The 19,219-nt window shown below is 48.7% G+C and overlaps 1 protein-coding gene across 2 annotated transcripts in view; it reads right to left on the minus strand.

Moving 5' to 3' along the window:
• The window catches only part of SHPRH (SNF2 histone linker PHD RING helicase), a 241,897-nt gene that overhangs the window by 119,716 nt on the left and 102,962 nt on the right, over positions 1-19,219 (minus strand). For both annotated transcript variants that reach the window (XM_075339544.1, XM_075339545.1), the window contains 2 exons: positions 17,905-17,997; positions 17,119-17,226 (listed from right to left, as the gene is read on the minus strand). In XM_075339544.1, coding sequence (XP_075195659.1) covers positions 17,119-17,226; positions 17,905-17,997 — 201 coding nt within the window. The remainder of the gene's footprint in view (positions 1-17,118; positions 17,227-17,904; positions 17,998-19,219) is intronic.

Genomic DNA, 19,219 nt, shown 5'->3' on the forward strand with positions numbered 1-19,219 from the left:
GGACTACCGCATGGTAAGCCTAGTCAACTATCAAATAACCATGTACCGTGAAATAATACGGCTTAAACATTCATTCATTATGTTTCTTATTGTAGTAATTGTTGAAAGCAAAGGGTCTTGCAATTTAAACAGCCACAGCTAAGGCGCCGCTCACACTAGTGGTATTTTGCCGGAAAGCCGGATCCGGCACAAATGCGTTTCAGTTCCATTCATTTACAATAGAATCGTGGCAAGATGTGGTCACATTACTCTGATGCCAAATGTAGATATCCCATGTGAGGACATGGTGTATAATTGCTCACATTAGATCAGGTGGCCGTAAGACTGTGTTATGCCCATGACAACCAATTATATACAAAGAAAACACCTTCAAGAGAATGTTTGAAACTTGTGCAAATAAAAGTGAATGCAAAACAGATTGAGTCAATTGTTAGAAACAAGGCCAGATAATCTATAGGTGTTTTCTGAGCCACATGCTGATGACCAATCCTTCGTATAGGCAATCAATATGAGATCAGTGGGGGTCTGGTATCCAGCAGCTCCATCGATCAGCTAATATCTGCTCTGGTGGCCGCTAGATACAAGCGCATAGAATGGAGCTGCAACGTGGGACACTGCTGGAAACTGCAGAATGGCTACAATTCCCAACAACCAGCACTGTTCTGCTGTACCCAGAAGTGGCTGCAACACACTATGCACCCCGTTCCATGTGATAACATCTGCAGGCCACCAGAGCAAAGAACTGTTCGGGAAGAGTGGCTGACCCCAACCAATCTGATATTGATGACCCACCAGCCAGATGAGTCCTCGATATGTTGTGCTCGGACTATCCCTATAAGATTGCAGTGTATTTCAGAAGTATATGTCAGGAGGATTTCATAATGTACACAGAAGAAATCAAAATTAATCAACACCCAGTGCAAATTATATTTATTATCAAAATTCACAAACTTTCTAGTTTGCAATAAACCAATAAAACAAGAGAGAAATTAAAATAGTCCACACAACTAATATAACAAGTGGTTCTCCAACATCAACACAAAATGCTAGGACTAGGTATATATGTTGACTTAGTTTCCAACGCTTTTCTCTTCACCAACGTTCTCCCGGGGCCTCACCTACAGCGCAGCGCAATACAAGTGAATGGGGTCACAATGCAAACCCGAGGGTCGTGCATCAGTCAAGTCGCAAAAAATTGGATGTTGTTGGACTTCTCGTGATTTGCTTGTCGAGGTCAGAGTGCAAGCATTATCACTTTTATCGCTGTGCTATAGTAGAACAACCTACTGAACTATGGTCACATAACTGTTGTAGCCAAAGTCACCATCCTACTTGACTACTGCAGTAGCAGAAGTATTCACCCCCTAAACCAAATGCCTCGTTTGATCACATATTTACATTACATATCTGGTTTGAAGCTTTACTAGTTGCACTTGCTTGAGATAAAGCAGATCAAATATCAAAAAAGTGGTCGATTGTTGCTTTGAACAAACAAAGGGAAAGGATGCAAAAAGATAGCAACAGCATGAATGTTCTGAGAGACATAACTGTAAGGACAGTTTGCAAGTTCAAAGTTAACCCCTTAACCCCCGGGCAATTTTCAGTTTTTATTTTTTCTCTCTTTCCAAGAGCCGTAACTTTTTTATTTTTCTGTCAATCTTGCCATATGACAGCTTGTTTTTTTCAGGACGAGTTGTATTTTTAGGCTACATTCACACGACAGGTCCGTTTTTGCGGTCCAAAAAAAAAAAAAACCCGGTCCTGTTTTTCCACGGATGCATCCGTGTGACATCCATTCCATTCCATATACGGTCTTTTTTTGCAGACCACAAAAAAAAAAAAAAAAAAAATATGTAAGGCACGTTACATACCGTCCACGGTCTATTTCGTACAATAAAATAAATTACATAAAAAAAAACAACGTGCGGTCCCCCCACAATTTTGATACTCAGCCAAGATAAAGCCTCACAGCTGGGGGCTGTTATTCTCAGGCTGGTGAGACCCACATTATTGGGAGCCCCCCCAGCCTAAAAATATCAGCCAGCAGCTGCCCTGAATTGCAGCATCCATTAGATGCCACAGGCCTGGGACTTTACCTTCTTCCCAACTGTCCTGGTATGGTGGCAATCGGGGTAATACATGGGGTTGATAACAACTGTGTAATGTCACTTGGCATTAAGCCCAGAGGTGGTGATGTCACTGCGTTTATCAGATACCCCACATCCCTAACCCAGTCAGTAATAAAAAAAAAAGAGAATTTTGTTACTTACCGTAAATTCTTTTTCTTATAGTTCCGTCATGGGAGACCCAAACCATGGGTGTATAGCTTCTGCCTCCGGAGGACACACAAAGTACTACACTCAAACGTGTAGCTCCTCCCTCCTAGCATATACACCCCCTGCTAGCCAGTCCTAGCCAGTTTAGTGCAAAAGCTGAAGGAGGACATCCACCCACAAGTAGAGACAGAGTAAAACCCGGAACAACCGGAACCTCTGTCTGCAACAACAGCCGGTGAAGACACACGGAACAAGAAACCTGCCAACAGGCAATAGGGAGGGTGCTGGGTCTCCCATGACGGAACTATAAGAAAAAGAATTTACGGTAAGTAACAAAATTCTCTTTTTCTTTATCGTTCCTATGGGAGACCCAAACCATGGGACGTTCTAAAGCAGTCCATGGGTGGGAATAAACAGACAAACTGAGAAGTAGGCGAAACCTGACTTCACAAATGGGCGACAGCCGCCTGAAAAAAGCGTCTGCCCAAGCAGCGTCTGCCGAAGCATGAGCCTGCATTGGGTAGTGCTTCGAAAAGGTATGCAGACTAATCCAAGTGGCAGTCTGACAGACCTGGTGAGCCGTAGCCTGGTGCTTGAAAGCCCAAGAGGCACCGACAGCTCTGGTCAAGTGTGCCCTGATCCCAGGCGGGGAAGGCACTTGAGTACACTGGTAGGCATCGGAAATGGACGACCTAAGACGAACCAGGGTCGGCGTAGATGCCGAGAGACCGCTACGCTGACTAGTGGTCAGCACCAGAGAGAGGTGCACCGCCTAATAACAGCGGTGCGAGACACAAAGATCCGGAGCGCCCGCACCAGATCCAGGATATGCAACGCTTTTTCAAAGCGATGAACAGGAGCCGGACAAAAGGAAGGCAGGGAAAATGTCCCGGTTAAGGTGGAAGCAGCAACCACCTTAGGGAGAAAGTCCGGAGTCGGACGAGACCACCTTGTCTTGATGAAAAACCAAAAAAGGGGGTGACTCAGAAGAGAGTGCAGCCAAAACAGAGACTCTCTTGAGGGAAATTATGGCCACTAGAAAGACCACTTTCTGTGAAAAACGAAACAAAGAAAGCTCCCTGAGAGGCTCAAAGGGGGGTTTCCGGAAACCGTGAGGACCGGATTAAGGTCCCAGGGCTCCATAGGCCGCCGGTAAGGCGGAATAATGTGAGATGCGCCCTTGAAGGAGCGCACCTGAGCCAGCCGGATGATACGCCGCTGGCACACACTGACAGAGCCAAGAGCTGTCCCTTAAAGAGGGATAGTCCTAAGCTGTAGACCGGACTGTAGAAGGGACAGGAGGGTCGGCAAGGCCAAAAGGCCAAGGACACTTCGGAGCTCGAGTCATAGTGGAGATGACTTCAGGAGGGATACCAGAAGTCGTCAAGATCCAGGACTCAAGAGCCACGCCGTCAATCTGAGAATCCAGAATTCTGGCGGAAAAAAACGGACCCTTTGAGAGAAGGTCTGGACGGTCCGGAAGATGCCATGGCAACACTACGGACAGATGGAGCAGGTCAGGGTACTAAGCTTGCCTGGGCCAGTCTGGAGTATGAGAATGACCCGACAGCCCTCCTTACTGACCTTGCGCAGGATTCTGGGCAAGAGCTAGAGGGTGAAACACGTAAGACAGACGAAGCTGGGACCAAACATGCACCAGTGCGTCTGCCGCAAAAACCTGAGGATCGTGGACTGCGGATGGACAGCTGAGATAATCTGCCTCGCAGTCTTCACGTCTGGGATGTGGGCTGCGGATATGGTGGACTAGGAGTCCTTCGTCCACTGAAGAATGCGTTGAGCCTCCAACATTACCAGGCGGCTGAGTGTGCCGCCCTGGAGGTTGATGTAGGTAAACGCTGTCACGTCGTCTGACTGGACTCGAATGTGCCCAGCCGCCAACAGATGGTGAAAGGCTTAGAGAGCTAGAAACAGCTCTGATTTCCAGCACATTGATCCAGAGGGCTGATTCGGACAGAGTCCAAGCGCCCTGCGCTCCGTGGTGGAGAAACACTGCTCCCCAGTCGGATGGACTAGTATCCTGGTGAGGATCACCCGGGACGGGGCCAGGAAGGAGCGTCCCTGAGACAGAGTGGCCGAAGCCACCACTGAAACGAGCCCCTGGTCTGTGGCGAAGCCACCACCCCGTGGAAGGAGGAAGTTCGCTTGTTCCAACAGCGGAAAATATCCAGCCTCCGAGGAGGAGAAACTGGGCAAGGGAATCGCTTCCATTGACGCCACCATATGATCCAGTACCTGTATTCGGTGCCTGATGGAACGATGTCGACCGCCAGCAGAGGGACTACTGTTTGACTAAGGGCAGCTTCACAAGTGCCGACAGAGTCTCGAATTGCGTCCCTGGGTACGTGAACTTCTGGTTCGAAGTCAGAGTGGTCTTGGACAGAATGACAAGCCACCCGAATTGGTTAGCGTGGCGAGAGTGAGCGAGGCACTCTGCTAAGAGTCTGCACTGGATGAAGCCCCGACAAGAAGGCCGTTCAGGGCAAAAGATCACTGCCAACCTCTAGGGGTGCAGGACCCTAATCACAGCTGCCCCAACCTTGAGAGTACTCGAGGGGCCGTGGCTAACTCCAAGGGAAGAGCCACGAATTGGACCACTCCGATTGCAAAACGTAGCCAACGCTGGTGAGAAGCTGCGATTGGCACATGCAGATAGACATCTCTGATGTCGATGGATGCTAGGGAATGTCCTTGGGTTATCAATTGATCCGGTGAAAACACCCGGAACAAGACCGAGACTCCATGTGAAAACGCCGCACCTGAACATGCTTGAAAAGCTTGAGATCCAGGTCGGAAGTACCTGCCCTCTACGGGGACTAGGAATAGATTTAAGCAGAATCTCAGAACCGTTCCCAATTGGGAACCGGTACAATTACTCCATTGGCCTGCAAGAATGCCACGGCCTGTGAGAAGGCGGCGGCCTTGGAACAGGGGGGAGTTGACAGAAAAAATCTGTTTGGCGGGTGGATAGAAATCTATCCTGTAGCCATGGAGAAGTAATCCCGCCCCCACTGATCGGAGACGTGTTAAAATCATACGTCGCCAAGTGGAAGAGCCTGCCACCGACTAAGGACGTTGCTGGCGTGGCCAGATAGCCCGGAGGAAGCTGACTTAGTGGCAGCATCTCCTGCGGTTTCTGAAGACGCGGCTTCGAGCGCCATTTGGGTTTTACGATCCTTGGCCGAACTAGTGGACGAGGCCGAGGGCTTAGAAAACGCTCAGATGGAGGAACGCAAGAACGAAAACCTCCGCTGATTCCTGCCCTGGACAGGTTTCCTGATTTGGGATTGTGGCATGGAAGATCTCTTCCCGCCAAAAGCTTCCTTAACAATTTCATCCAGTTGTTTTCGAAAGACTGGTCCCAACAAAAGGGAGCCCAGCAAGGAACTTCTATAGAAGCATCTGCCTTCCACTTCCGAAGCCACAGGAGCCTGCGGATAGCGAGGAAAGTAGCCGAGGCCACCGCGGTGCGGTGAGAGTCTCCAGCATGGCAGACATGGCATAGGATGAAAAGGCTGAATCTGGAAGTTCAGGCAACCATTTCGGGCATAGAGTCCCTGTGAGGGAACGCATCTCCTCTAGAGAAGCAGAGGAGGCTACGAAAGCCCGCACTGCTATAAAGCTGAGGAGAACGAAGCTCCTGCCGCCCCTAAACAGATTTGGCCAGAAGGACAACCTGGTGGACAGCAAAACTATAAATGAGGAGCCATCAGCCACTGATATAACGGCCCGGGCTGAGCCACCCTTGGTGAATGAGCAGCCCACTCCTTAACCACCACTGGTGGAAAGGGAAACAGTCATCAGAACCACGCTTCATGGGAAGCGTCTGTCAGAGCAGACTCTGGGCTTGGTCACAGAAGCCTGAAAAACTGGAGTGGTTAAGGAACACACTCCTTGTTCTCTTAGGCAAGGTAACTCCGGCGGATTAAGGTCCAGTACAAAAGTAATGTACAGTGGGATCCCTATAGAGGTGCCGTCAGCCACTGATACAACTATCTGGGCTGAAAGTCTAGACACCGGAGGGACCACCCTTGGCGAATTAGCTCACTCCTTGACCACCACTGGTGGGAGGGAGAAACAGTTATCAGAACTCCGCTTTGGGGTCTGACAGGACAGGCTGTGGGCCTGGACACAGTGGGCTGAAAACTAGAGTGGTAAGGAACACACTCCTTGTTCTGTTTAAGGTATACTGATGCCTTTCTGCCAGCGGGGAGTGCTCCCCTGATACAGGCGGATGGAGGTCCAGTACAAGTATAATGGACGCAATCCCATCATTAGCATCTGCGTCACCTTCGGACAGATCAATGGTACATAAAGTAGCGTCCGAGCCCCTGGTAGGGACATCCTCCTCGTCCAGTGAGTCAGCTCGTGAATCAGAGCTGCGGGACGGGGAAGGACAGGGGACCCTGCGTCTCCATTTTAGGAGGACGGGGTCTGAGACCAGAAGGAGAGTCCTCCGTGAGCTTTGCTGAGCGAGTAGCAGCAGAAACACCCTGAGAAGGGGGCTAATGCATGCTCCGCAGAGTCCGGGACGGTCATCCCCTGGAAAGAGCGGATTCTGCCCAAACCGGGGGTTCAGCCACCGAAGCCGGAGCAGCTGGAGGGACCACTGATGAGCCTCCAGGCTGACTCTGCGTCTCCTGTGTTTATGTGCTCGGTACAGGCCGTACGAGTCCTCATACAGTGTAAATTAAAAACAGCCCTGCAGCCTTGCTCTGATGTGAGACATGCTGCAGAGGTGGGGGCTCTGACCAGAGTGGCCCCCAGCAGAGTATATAACAGATAAAATAAGCAGCTGCACAAACCGGAGGTTGTGGCTGCTAGGCCGTTTAATAGACATTTTTGTGCCCCCAGTCCCTCAGTCCAGGCCCCCACTTGTCACAATGTGGAATCTCTGTGCCTATGCAGGCACAGAGAACGCTGAGAAAATGGCGACCGGAGCGAGGAGAGGGGGCGGGGCCTACTCTGAGAGCGGCAAATGAGGTAGACAGGGGAGGGAATCCTTCCTCAGTGAGGAGTGTCCCTTCCCTGTGCTGCACAGCCGCTGGGCGGAGCCATCCTGTCTCTCTGCGTGACTGACAAGCAGAGGCAGTGGAAACCGAAACTAGGCCTCAGGCGAAGCCGGGGCCTAGATTTAAACATGCGGCCGGCGTGCAGGCACCATCGGCGCGGTTCTCCAGTGAAAACTGGAGAACCGGCCGGAAATGTTAACACAAACATAAAACACACTCTCCCCACAAAATAAAGTATAAAGGACCCCTGGAAAGACCACTTTCTGTGGTAATAACGTCTCATGTACTTAGCTTGTGAGACGCAGGTGCCAGGTCCCTGGGGGATGAGCGCTCCGTCCGACAGGATCCTGAACAGGGCTGTGGATGGAGACCGGTCTCCTGCAAAGCAGTGAGAACCGTGTTGGCTCCCACTTCAAACCAGAGCCTCTCAGAGGGTGTTGAAGGAGCGCGGCATGTGAAGGCTCCAGCCTTGGAAAATCAACCTTAACAGCACCGCCGACACAGTGGGGTGAGAAGGGACATGCCGGGAGTCCAGACTGGACCCGCTTTTCTTCCAAATCTTTGATCCAAAGAAAAAAATCAAAAATCAAAAATCAGAGAATGCATGTGTGTGTGACCTCCTGAAACACAAAGCATTGAACTGGCTAGGACTGGCTAGCAGGGGGTGTATATGCTAGGAGGGAGGAGCTACACGTTTGAGTGTAGTACTTTGTGTGTCCTCCGGAGGCAGAAGCTATACACCCATGGTTTGGGTCTCCCATAGGAACGATAAAGAAAAAATATATATAAATAAGAAGGAAGACAAACACATTTTTATTTGGAAAAAAAAAAAAAAAAAAAAAAACACTCCGCAAAACATTCCCTCTTTCGTAAATTGATTCGCAAGAACAATCAAACCTGGGTCCAGTGTAATCCATAATGGGGTCCCACGACGACCCATGCTCACCGTTTCAGTCAATAAAAAACAGAATGTTCACCATTGGTGGGAGAGCAGTGCAGTGACCTGAGCTAACATTAGGTCAGCCCAGGTCACTGCAGGGGATAACGAGTGCTGACTTCATGAGGTTAGCTAGGTACATTACCTGCGGTGATGGAAGGCGCTGAACTCCTGACATCAGCGCTTGTCATATACTTCCATTTTCCGCCGCGTTCCCAAGCGAAGTATCGCGAGCGTCCAGTGAGGTCACTGCTAGCTGATTCTCGGGCTGCTCGCGAGACCTGATGTGAGAACGCGGCGGGCATGGAATTCAGTGACGAGCGCTGACATCAGGAGTGCAGCGGACTTCATCACAGCAGGTAATGAACTTAACTAACCTCTTGACAGCAACGCTCATCATCCTCACAGCTGCTCGCATTGATGTGCGCGCAGATGCTGACACACTGCAGTGCGAGCGGCTGCGAGGCTGGCGCAGGAGTGGGACACAGACTGCAGGGGCAACCGACGGAAGCCACACAGAAGTGCTTCCGTGTGGCTTACGGGGATTTTGCGGACCCATTGAATTGAATTGTGTCAAGGTCCGCAATTACGGAACAGAATAGGACATGTTCCATAATAATGGAACGGACATACCGCATCCGATGTGTTTTTTTGTAGGAACTGATGCACACAGAAGTGCTTCTGTGTGCCATCAGATCCTACACAAAAGACATTGAAAAGATGGTCTTGTCAGTAGGTCCGCAAAAAAATAGGAACTGACCAGGACAAACAGAACGGTCGCCTGAATGAGCCCTTAACTGAAACCATACGTTTTACCATATAGTGTACTGTAGAATGGCAAAAATAAAATTACAAGTGCAGAAAAATTGCAAAAAAGTGCCATTGCATGATGATTTTTGGGATATTTTATTCACAGTGTTTAATATATCGTACAACTGATGTGTTGGTAGGATGCCTCAGGTCGGTACGAGTTCGTAGACACCAAACATGTATAGGTTTACTTTTTTCTACGAGGTTAAAAAAAAAACCAAAAAAATAAACGTTTGTCCAAAAAAATGGCGCACTTTTTGCACCATTTTCCGCAACCTGTAGCGTTGTAATTTTTTTGGGATATGGGGCTCAGTGATGGCTTATTTTTTGCGTCTCGAGCTGAAGTTTTTAATAGTACCATTTTTGCGCAGATGCTACATTTTAAAATCGCCTGTTATGTTACTTTGTGCAAAATTTGCGACGACTAAAAAGCGTAATTTTGGCATTTGGAAATTTTTTTACCGCTACGCCATTTACCGATCGTGTTAACTGATTTTATATTTTCATAGATAGGTGTATATTTTTTTATTTTCTTAACCCCTTTATTTTCAATGGGGCGAATGGGGGGTGATTTGAACTTTTAGGATTTATTTTTTTTTAAAATTTAAAAATAAATAAATATATTATATATATATATATATATATATATATATATATATATATATATTTTACAAGTCAGATTAGCAGTCTGACTGGCTGATTCATTTCTGTAGATCAGAGCTACACAGCTCAGATCAGCAGAAATGTTTGTCTTCTGTAACAGCCAAATCTCTGCTGTTTGTAACAGGAATTACATCATGATAGCAACAGGAGTCCTCACATGACCCTGTGCTACAATGGCAACCATCGGCTCCCTGTGATCACGTCACGAGGCCTCCGATGGCAGTGGGAAGAAGGGAATTTTGTTTACTTACCGTAAATTCCTTTTCTTCTAGCTCCAATTGGGAGACCCAGACAATTGGGTGTATAGCTACTGCCTCCGGAGGCCGCACAAAGTACTACACTTAAAAGTGTAAGGCCCCTCCCCTTCTGGCTATACACCCTCCCGTAGGAGTACGGATTCCTCAGTTTTAGTACCAAAGCAAGAAGGAGGAAAGCCAATAACAGTTTCAAAAAACAAATTCAATCCGATAACAAGATCGGAGAACTTAAGAAACAACATGAACAACATGTGCACCCGAAAAACGAAACCCTAAGAACAATAGGGCGGGTGCTGGGTCTCCCAATTGGAGCTAGAAGAAAAGGAATTTACGGTAAGTAAACAAAATTCCCTTCTTCTTTTTCGCTCCTAATTGGGAGACCCAGACAATTGGGACGTCCAAAAGCAGTCCCTGGGTGGGTAAAAAGATACCTCGTGATCGGGCTGTCAGGCAGCCCTTTCCTACAGGTGGGCCACCGCCGCCTGAAGGACCGGTCTACCTAGGCTGGCATCTGCCGAAGCGTAGGTATGCACTTGATAGTGTTTGGTAAACGTGTGCAGACTCGACCAGGTAGCCGCCTGGCACACCTGCTGAGCCGTAGCCTGATGCCGCAATGCCCAGGACGCACCCACGGCTCTGGTAGAATGGGCCTTCAGTCCAGATGGAATCGGAAGCCCAGCAGAACGGTATGTGTGAAGAATTGGTTCCTTGATCCACCGCGCCAGGGTGGATTTGGAAGCTTGCGATCCCTTATGCTGACCAGCGACTAGGACAAAGAGTGCATCAGAACGGCGCATAGGCGCCGTGCGAGAAATGTAAATCCTGAGTGCTCTCACCAGGTCCAACAGATGTAAACCTTTTTCAAATTGGTGAACTGGATGCGGACACAAAGATGGCAAAGTGATATCCTGATTGAGATGAAAGGAAGAAACCACCTTGGGAGAAAACTCTGGAATTGGACGCAGTACTACCTTGTCTTGGTGAAACACCAGGAAGGGAGATTTGCAAGATAACGCCGCTAGCTCGGACACTCTACGAAGAGACGTGACCGCCACAAGAAAAACCACTTTTTGTGAAAGCCGAGAAAGGGAAACCTCTTTCAAAGGCTCGAAAGGCGGCTTCTGGAGAGCAATGAGAACCTTGTTTAGATCCCAGGGTTCCAATGGCCGTCTGTAAGGAGGAACGATATGACAAACTCCTTGGAGAAACGTGCGTACTTTAGAAAGCCGTGCCAAGCGTTTCTGAAAGAATACGGATAGCGCGGAGACTTGACCCTTAAGAGAGCTAAGCGACAAACCTTTTTCCAACCCAGACTGCAGGAAGGAAAGAAAAATTGGCAATGCAAATGGCCAGGGAGAAACCCTCTGAGCCGAGCACCAAGCTAAGAATATCTTCCACGTCCTGTGATAGATCTTAGCTGAGGATGGTTTTCTAGCCTGTCTCATTGTGGCAACTACTTCATGAGATAAACCTGAGGCCGCTAGGATCCAGGACTCAACTTTGCTTTCCACCCACGTCAAAATCCGCCGGACTTCTTGAAAGGCTTGGCGACTGCGTGTTCCCCCTTGGTGGTTGATGTACGCCACCGCCGTGGAATTGTCCGACTGAATCCGAATCTGCTTGCCTTCCAGCCATTGTTGGAAGGCTCGCAGAGCAAGATAGACTGCTCTGATTTCCAGAACATTGATCTGCAGGGTGGACTCTTCCTGAGTCCACGTCCCCTGAGCCCTGTGGTGGAGAAACACCGCTCCCCACCCTGATAGGCTCGCATCCGTCGTGACCACTGCCCAGGATGGGGGTAGGAACGACTTTCCCTGTGACAATGAGGTGGGGAGAAGCCACCAACGCAGAGAGTCCTTGGCAGTCAGAGAGGGAGACAGTCCTGTCGAGGGACGTCGACTTCCCATCCCATTGGCGTAGAATGTCCCATTGTAGAGGGCGCAAATGAAACTGCGCGAACGGGACCGCCTCCATTGCTGCTACCATCTTTCCTAGGAAATGCATGAGGCGCCTCAGTGAGTGTGACTGGCTCTGAAGGAGAGATTGCACTCCTGTCCGCAGCGAACACTGCTTGTCCAGTGGAAGCTTCACTATCGCTGAGAGAGTATGAAACTCCATGCCAAGATAAGTCAGTGATTGGGTCGGGGTTAGATGAGACTTTGGAAAGTTGATAATCCACCCGAAACTCTGGAGAGTGTCTAGTGCCACTTTCAGACTGTGTTGGCATGCCTCTTGAGAGGGTGCCTTTATAAGCAGGTCGTCTAGATACGGGATGACCGAGTGACCTTGCGAGTGCAGGACAGCTACTACTGCTGCCATGACCTTGGTGAAGACCCGGGGGGCTGTTGCCAGACCGAAAGGTAACGCTACGAACTGCAGGTGTTCGTCGTGTATGACGAAGCGTAGGAAACGCTGATGCTCTGGCGCAATCGGCACGTGGAGATACGCATCTTTGATGTCTATTGATGCTAGAAAATCTCCTTGAGACATTGAGGCTATGACGGAGCGTAGGGATTCCATCCGGAACCTCCTGACTTTTACGTGTCTGTTGAGCAACTTTAGATCCAGGACGGGCCGATACGATCCGTCCTTTTTTGGGACCACAAACAGATTGGAGTAAAAACCGTGACCTTGTTCCTGAAGAGGGACGGAGGTCACCACTCCTTCCGCCTTTAGAGCGGCCACCGCCTGCAACAGAGCATCGGCTCGGTCTGGTGGTGGAGAAGTTCTGAAGAAACGAGTTGGCGGACGAGAACTGAACTCTATCCTGTACCCGTGAGACAGAATATCCCTCACCCAACGGTCTTTGACGCGTGACAGCCAAATGTCGCCAAAGTGGGAAAGCCTCCCACCGACCGAGGGTGTGGGAATCGGAGACTGCAAGTCATGAGGACGCCGTCTTGGCAACGGTTCCTCCGGCTGTCTTTTTTGGGCGTGACTGAGACCTCCAAGAATCTGAGCGTCTCTGATCTTTTTGAGTCTTTTTTGACGAGGAAAATTGGGACCTGCCCGGTCCTCGAAAGGACCGATAACCAGACTGACCCCTCCTCTGTTGGGGTTTGTTTTGTCTGTGTTGCGGTAAGGATGAGTCCTTACCCTTGGAGTGTTTGATGATTTCATCCAAACGCTCTCCAAACAATCGGTCACGAGAAAAAGGCAAATTGGTTAAGCACTTCTTGGACTGAGAATCTGCCTTCCAATGTCTCAACCACAGGGCCCTACGCAAAACAACGGAGTTGGCTGACGCCACTGCCGTACGGCTTGTAGCGTCAAGAACAGCATTAATCGCGTACGACGCGAATGCCGCCATTTGCGAGGTCAATGGTGCTACCTGCGGGGCAAATGCACGTGTGACTGAGTCGACTTGCACAAGCCCGGCTGAGATAGCTTGGAGTGCCCATACGGCAGCAAAAGATGGCGCTAACGACGCTCCAATAGCTTCATAGATGGATTTCAGCCAGAGCTCCATCTGCCTGTCAGTGGCATCTTTAAGTGCCGCTCCATCTTCAACTGCAACCAAGGATCTAGCTGCAAGCCTGGAAATTGGAGGATCCACTTTTGGACACTGGGTCCAACCCTTGACCACCTCAGGGGGAAAAGGATAGCGTGTATCTTTAAGCCGTTTAGAAAAACGCCTTTCCGGATAAGCGTGGGGTTTCTGGATTGCGTCTCTAAAGTCAGCGTGGTCCAGAAAAGTGCTTAATGTACGCTTGGGATATCTGAAATGGATTCTCTCGTGCTGCGAAGCTGACTCCTCTACCAGAGGAGCTGGTGGAGAAATATTTAACATCTTATTGATGGATGCTATAAGATCATTAACTATGGCATCACCATCTGGTGTATCTAGATTGAGAGCGGTCCCAGGATCAGAATCCTGATCAGTTACGTCCGCCTCATCACCCATAGATTCATCTCGCTGGGATCCTGACCATTGAGATGAATGTGAAGGCCTCTCATAGTGAGCCCGCTTAGGTTGCCTGGGACCATCGTCCGAGTCAGAGTCTTCACCCTGAGGTGTATATGCCCGTCCCGGAGCTTGGAAGTAATTCAGCTGAGGGGGACCAGGGGGCAATGATTGCACAGTGTCCGTGGCCTGAAGTACAGGCCTAGCCCGCAATGTGTCAAGAATTTGTGACATAGTGAGAGACATTCTGTCAGCAAAAGCTGTAAACTCAGTTCCTGTCACTTGGACAGCATTCACAGGTGGTACACCCTGGGTCACGTCCAGCGGAGGTCCCGGCTGTGCAAGTGCCACAGGGGCCGAGCACTGCACACAATGGGGGTCATTGGAGCCTGCCGGTAGAAAAGTCCCACATGCGGTACAGGAAGCATATAATGTCTGACCCTTGCGTTTTGTGGACGACATGCTGTTGGCTCTCTGCAATGTGAGAGAGTCTATAGCCAAAAGGCGACCAGCGCTATGCAGTACAAAGTATTTGCAGGAACAAAATACTAAGATTACTACTGGCACAAGAGGGGGTGAGCCCGGAGGGCTGCTTACCGCCCGCTGAATAGCGGGTAAGAGGCGCAGAATTCCTTGTCTGGGTCTCCCCGGCTCCCCTCTGCAGCTCAGCGTGTCAGCAGGAATGGCTGCCGGCGTCTGTGGAGAGGGGCGGCCCGTGGGAGTTCCCAAACAAAAGTGCGGGAAACAGTGTCCCCTCTGTGCCTATTGTGAGGGCTGGAGTATGTAAAAACGACTCCAGCCCTCCGCGCTGATGCACTGACCAGCGTCCCGCCCCTCTCCTGACTGGCAGGTCTGGGGGCGGGAACGAACGGAACCAGGCCGCAAAAGCCGGGGACTCGAGTTATCAGCGCGGCCGCCGTAAAAGCGCGGCCCGCGCTGAAGTCCCCGGCGCACCACAAGTGCCAGCCGCGCCGCAGTCCCAGCGGCCGGCGCGACCGTTCCCCAAAAGTGTGCCCGCTTCAGCGAAGCTGAAATGAGGCCATGGCACAAGCGCCGCAGCGCTGATGTCCCCGGCGCACTACAACACCCAGCATGCTGCGGTGTGAGCGCGTGCACGGGGACACAGAGTACCTTGAGGAAGCAGGGCCATGTCCCTGATGTACTCCGCTCCAATCCAGCATCTTCTCCAGGGGCTGTAGATGGAGCACGGTCTCAGTGCCTGGAGACCAGTAAATCCCACTTCACCCAGAGCCCTGTAAAAAGGGATGGGGAAGGAATCAGCATGTGGGCTCCAGCCTCCGTACCCGCAATGGGTACCTCAACCTTACAAACACCTCCGACATACAGTGGGGTGAGAAGGGAGCATGCTGGGGGCCCTGTATGGGCCCTCTTTTCTTCCATCCGACATAGTCAGCAGCTGCTGCTGACTAAAAACAATGGAGCTATGCGTGCGTGTCTGACCTCCTTCGCACAAAGCTAAAACTGAGGAATCCGTACTCCTACGGGAGGGTGTATAGCCAGAAGGGGAGGGGCCTTACACTTTTAAGTGTAGTACTTTGTGCGGCCTCCGGAGGCAGTAGCTATACACCCAATTGTCTGGGTCTCCCAATTAGGAGCGAAAAAGAAAAGGTGCATCCCTGCTGCGGGCATTTAAATCGTGCTGTCACATTTTGAAAGAGTGATCTAAGGGGTTAACAGGCACGGGTGGATTGCAGATCACCTGCGAAGCACACAAGTCAGCTGTTTAAATCAGCTGGCATGTGCATGGATTGCCACTGGCACATCGCAGCAGCCAGCGGTGCTTCCCCCTTCATGATTTAGGACTTACCGGTACGTCCTCGGTCATGAAGGAGTTAAAGGAACTATGGCTACACTATTGCAGAAAGAAGCAGCTATGACCAGCTGCCACTAAATTCCTGAGGAAGCAGGTGATAAAAAAAAAATAAAAAATAAAAGAGCCAGCAAAATAAAGATTTTTTTTTTGTACAGTAAAATCTCCTTTTCGTAGCCTTCAGTGGGGGACAAAGAACCACGGTGACTGACATTAATAAAATCAAAAAAGTTAGCTCCTACCCAGAAGGCTATATCTAGTCTACTGGTACTGTGCTACTCATGGAGTGAGAAAGCAGTAGAAGAAGCAAAAGAAAAGAAAGACAGAGAAGCCCAACAATCCCAAGAGGAAAATGAACACTCATCCAAAGGAGGGTGCAATGTCATTCAATGAAGATTGAGAACAATTTTACAAGTACCAAAAATGTAAATATCTCGGGTGCTTCATTGGGAAACACAGGAACAATGGGACATCCTAAAGTAGTCCCTGTGGTGGAAAATAAAGATTATACTGTTACACAGGAAGAATTGTCCTAAATCAGGCTACCGCCTGAGCAACCTCTGCCTATAGCACCTTTCCGTCTTCCAAGCTACCTTCAAGACTTGAGTCAGACAATGCAAACTTATGCACCCTGTAATACGTCAAGTTGTGAACAGATGACCAAATATCTGCCTTTACAGTTGAAGAACAGATGTTGGTGTCTGTCGGCCCAGGAGACTGCCACAGCCCAAGTAGAGTGAGCTCCAACCCTGAATGGGGGAGATCTGGCCTTGACTCTGTATGGTTTTAGAATGGTAAATTGAGTCTAACAAATAATGGTTACCTTAGAGGCAGTTAGGTCTCTGCATGGGCCGGATGTCGGAACGCATCTGACAGACAAGTCACACAGCACTGACTATGCCTGGGTGGACTTTGACTTATGCTCGTAATCATTCTCCTGATGGAAAATCCAATGGTTTCCAAGCTTCAGGTTCCTTTCAGAAGTCCTGACGTTTTTTTCCTATGATTATCATATATTCTCTACATCTGTAATGCAGTTCAAATTTTCCATATTCACCGTTTAGATGTTCGTGCTTAGAGAGTGCTGCTGTATTCTTTGGTTTCTATATTGTGGCATGGCAGCTTGCACCTATTTACACCTGCTTTAGCCTGTTTTGTTGTTTTCAGAAAAAGCCTTGCAAAATTGTAGAGCGGCTGTTACAGTTTGCAAATGTTGATAATGAACCTCATCTGCAATGGGTGCTGAATAATTCTCATTGCAAATGTACCTCAGATCTCTACATAGACAAAATATGGCACGCTGCCGGTAGGCGCCCTTGATACAATAATGTAGACTGTACATTATTCAATAAACTTGTCATAATCTTTACATATTTCTCATACACAGATCTGATATTAATCTTCATGTACCTTTCTTTGCAGCTCCCGTAAGTTTTGCAGGACTGGTTGTAGAGCTTGGTGGGCCTCCGAGACCTCAGCATTCGATTTGATCATGTAGTGTTGTTTAAGTTCTTTTATCTAGAATGAAAAAGTAACGTCTTATAGAAGTGTGAATTTTGACTATGATGGGCACATCTGACATTCCCTGCACTAAACACACTATAGCGCACCATATAGAAGTCTTGGTTCACATAGAAGGATTGTCACATCGATCCATCTATGGCAACATGGTGCTAAACCCTTCACGGGAATGGCCATAATAGTTGGATCCAATTATTCACCTATATAAGAATGTTCATCTCCCTTTCACAGCAGTAGATGCATGCTATAAAATATAGGTTATACTAGAAGACAAATCTTGTAATGAAGAATAGCACTGCTTTATTTGGTTAAGATAGGAAAATTATTCCTATTCCCATTCTAGCACAGTATATTTTATACATAAGGTGATAATGGCTACATTCATCCAATAAGAACATTAACTAATCTCCTTAAAAATGTCTGATCCCATCACCATGACAGAATAAAATAATGATCAGCGGTCTCTCCATTATTTGCAAATGTAGGGCTTTAGCTGCCAATATTTGAAGGGGTTGTCCAGCAAAGGAAATCCCCCCCCCCAAACACAACCTTCACCTTGCAGACTGGTGCCGCATGTCGTAGTCAGCACTGTGAACCCAAATGGTTTGTGGGGATCAATATTTAATATTTCTTAAAAAAAAAAAAATAAAAAAAAAAAAAATAGTGCAAACTAACCTCTTCCTCCAGTTTGTCATCGCGCAAGGTTGGCGGAATCCCAGGATGCTTTGCAGAAAGCAGTTCAAGCAGGTTGTGTGTGGAGTGCAGTCTCTAAATAAAATGGGCACATTAGAAATGAAAGGCGTTCTTAAAATTGCTTTAATTAGTTAAACCGCATGAAAATTAGCAAGGAAGTAATCGACTTATATTGTCTATATTTCTATTTCATTTCACCTGAATGACAGCTTTTATCTTTTAGTGCATACAGCTCGTTTCAATGGAGCCTGACCCTAAAGCCTGGCCAAGAATGCTCCGTAGCTACATTGCAGGAGAGGAGTTTGCCCTTTGGACCACCTCTTTAAGGGTTAAGAAATTTTAATCTAAATCCCTATTTAGTGCTGTAACCCAATTTAATTTCTAGTATGGTAGCATTTCAAGTTCTCTACCCTTCCCTAACTAAACTATTGTTTTTTTCCCAACTTCCATCATGTTAATGCTTTGTTTGAGAATCTCACTAAATGCTTAAAGAAAGCGTCCTCATGGGCAGAGGCTGCCGTCACTGATACAGCCTTTGTCCCCTCTCTAAAAAGAAGCATCATCAGGGACAGAATCTGCTGTCCATGAAAAAACCTCCGCCCCCTCCCTAAAATGAAGCATTATCAGTCATATTCATTTCAGGAGCTGGTCTTCAACCTGAGCACTGTTATTATACGATGTGCACAATGACAGCGCTCTGTGTTGCAGGCTCAGATCAGTAGCAATGAGCCAACAGAGCAGAGAGGACTTAAGGCTATATGCCCACGATGCGGAAAATTTGCGGAATTTGCCGCGATTTTTTCGCAGAAATTCCACAGATTTTTCAAAAATCCGCAGTACAGCGAGTCCCCAGCCATTTCTATGGCATTTGGGGACTGCTGTGCACATGCTGCGTTTTTTTCCGCAGTTGAAATAATGCAGATTTCCCTGCGGAAAAATCTGCAGCATCTCAATTATTCCTGCGGATTTTTTCACACGATCCCATACTTACCTGTCTTGATAGAAGACACTGGAATCACTTCCTCCGATGCAGTAGAGCGCGGTGAGGCCAGGAGCAGGAGGTGGGCGGGGCCTGCACGAGCTCCGGTCATGTGACAGCCGCCGGAGCTAGTTCAGGCCCGCCCACCTTTTCCTGCAATGTGCACACAGACAGCCGGAAAGTGAAGTGCTGCGTGATGGAGGCAAGTATGAACGCCCCGATCACTCCAGCACTTGTTCTGCATTGAGGATGCAGTGCCGAAGCCAATGTACTGTTTCCTCAATGCAGAATGACCGCAGCATATTTTCACGATATTCC

The sequence above is a fragment of the Anomaloglossus baeobatrachus genome, chromosome 3, assembly GCF_048569485.1.
Source record: "Anomaloglossus baeobatrachus isolate aAnoBae1 chromosome 3, aAnoBae1.hap1, whole genome shotgun sequence".
NCBI lineage: Eukaryota > Metazoa > Chordata > Amphibia > Anura > Aromobatidae > Anomaloglossus > Anomaloglossus baeobatrachus.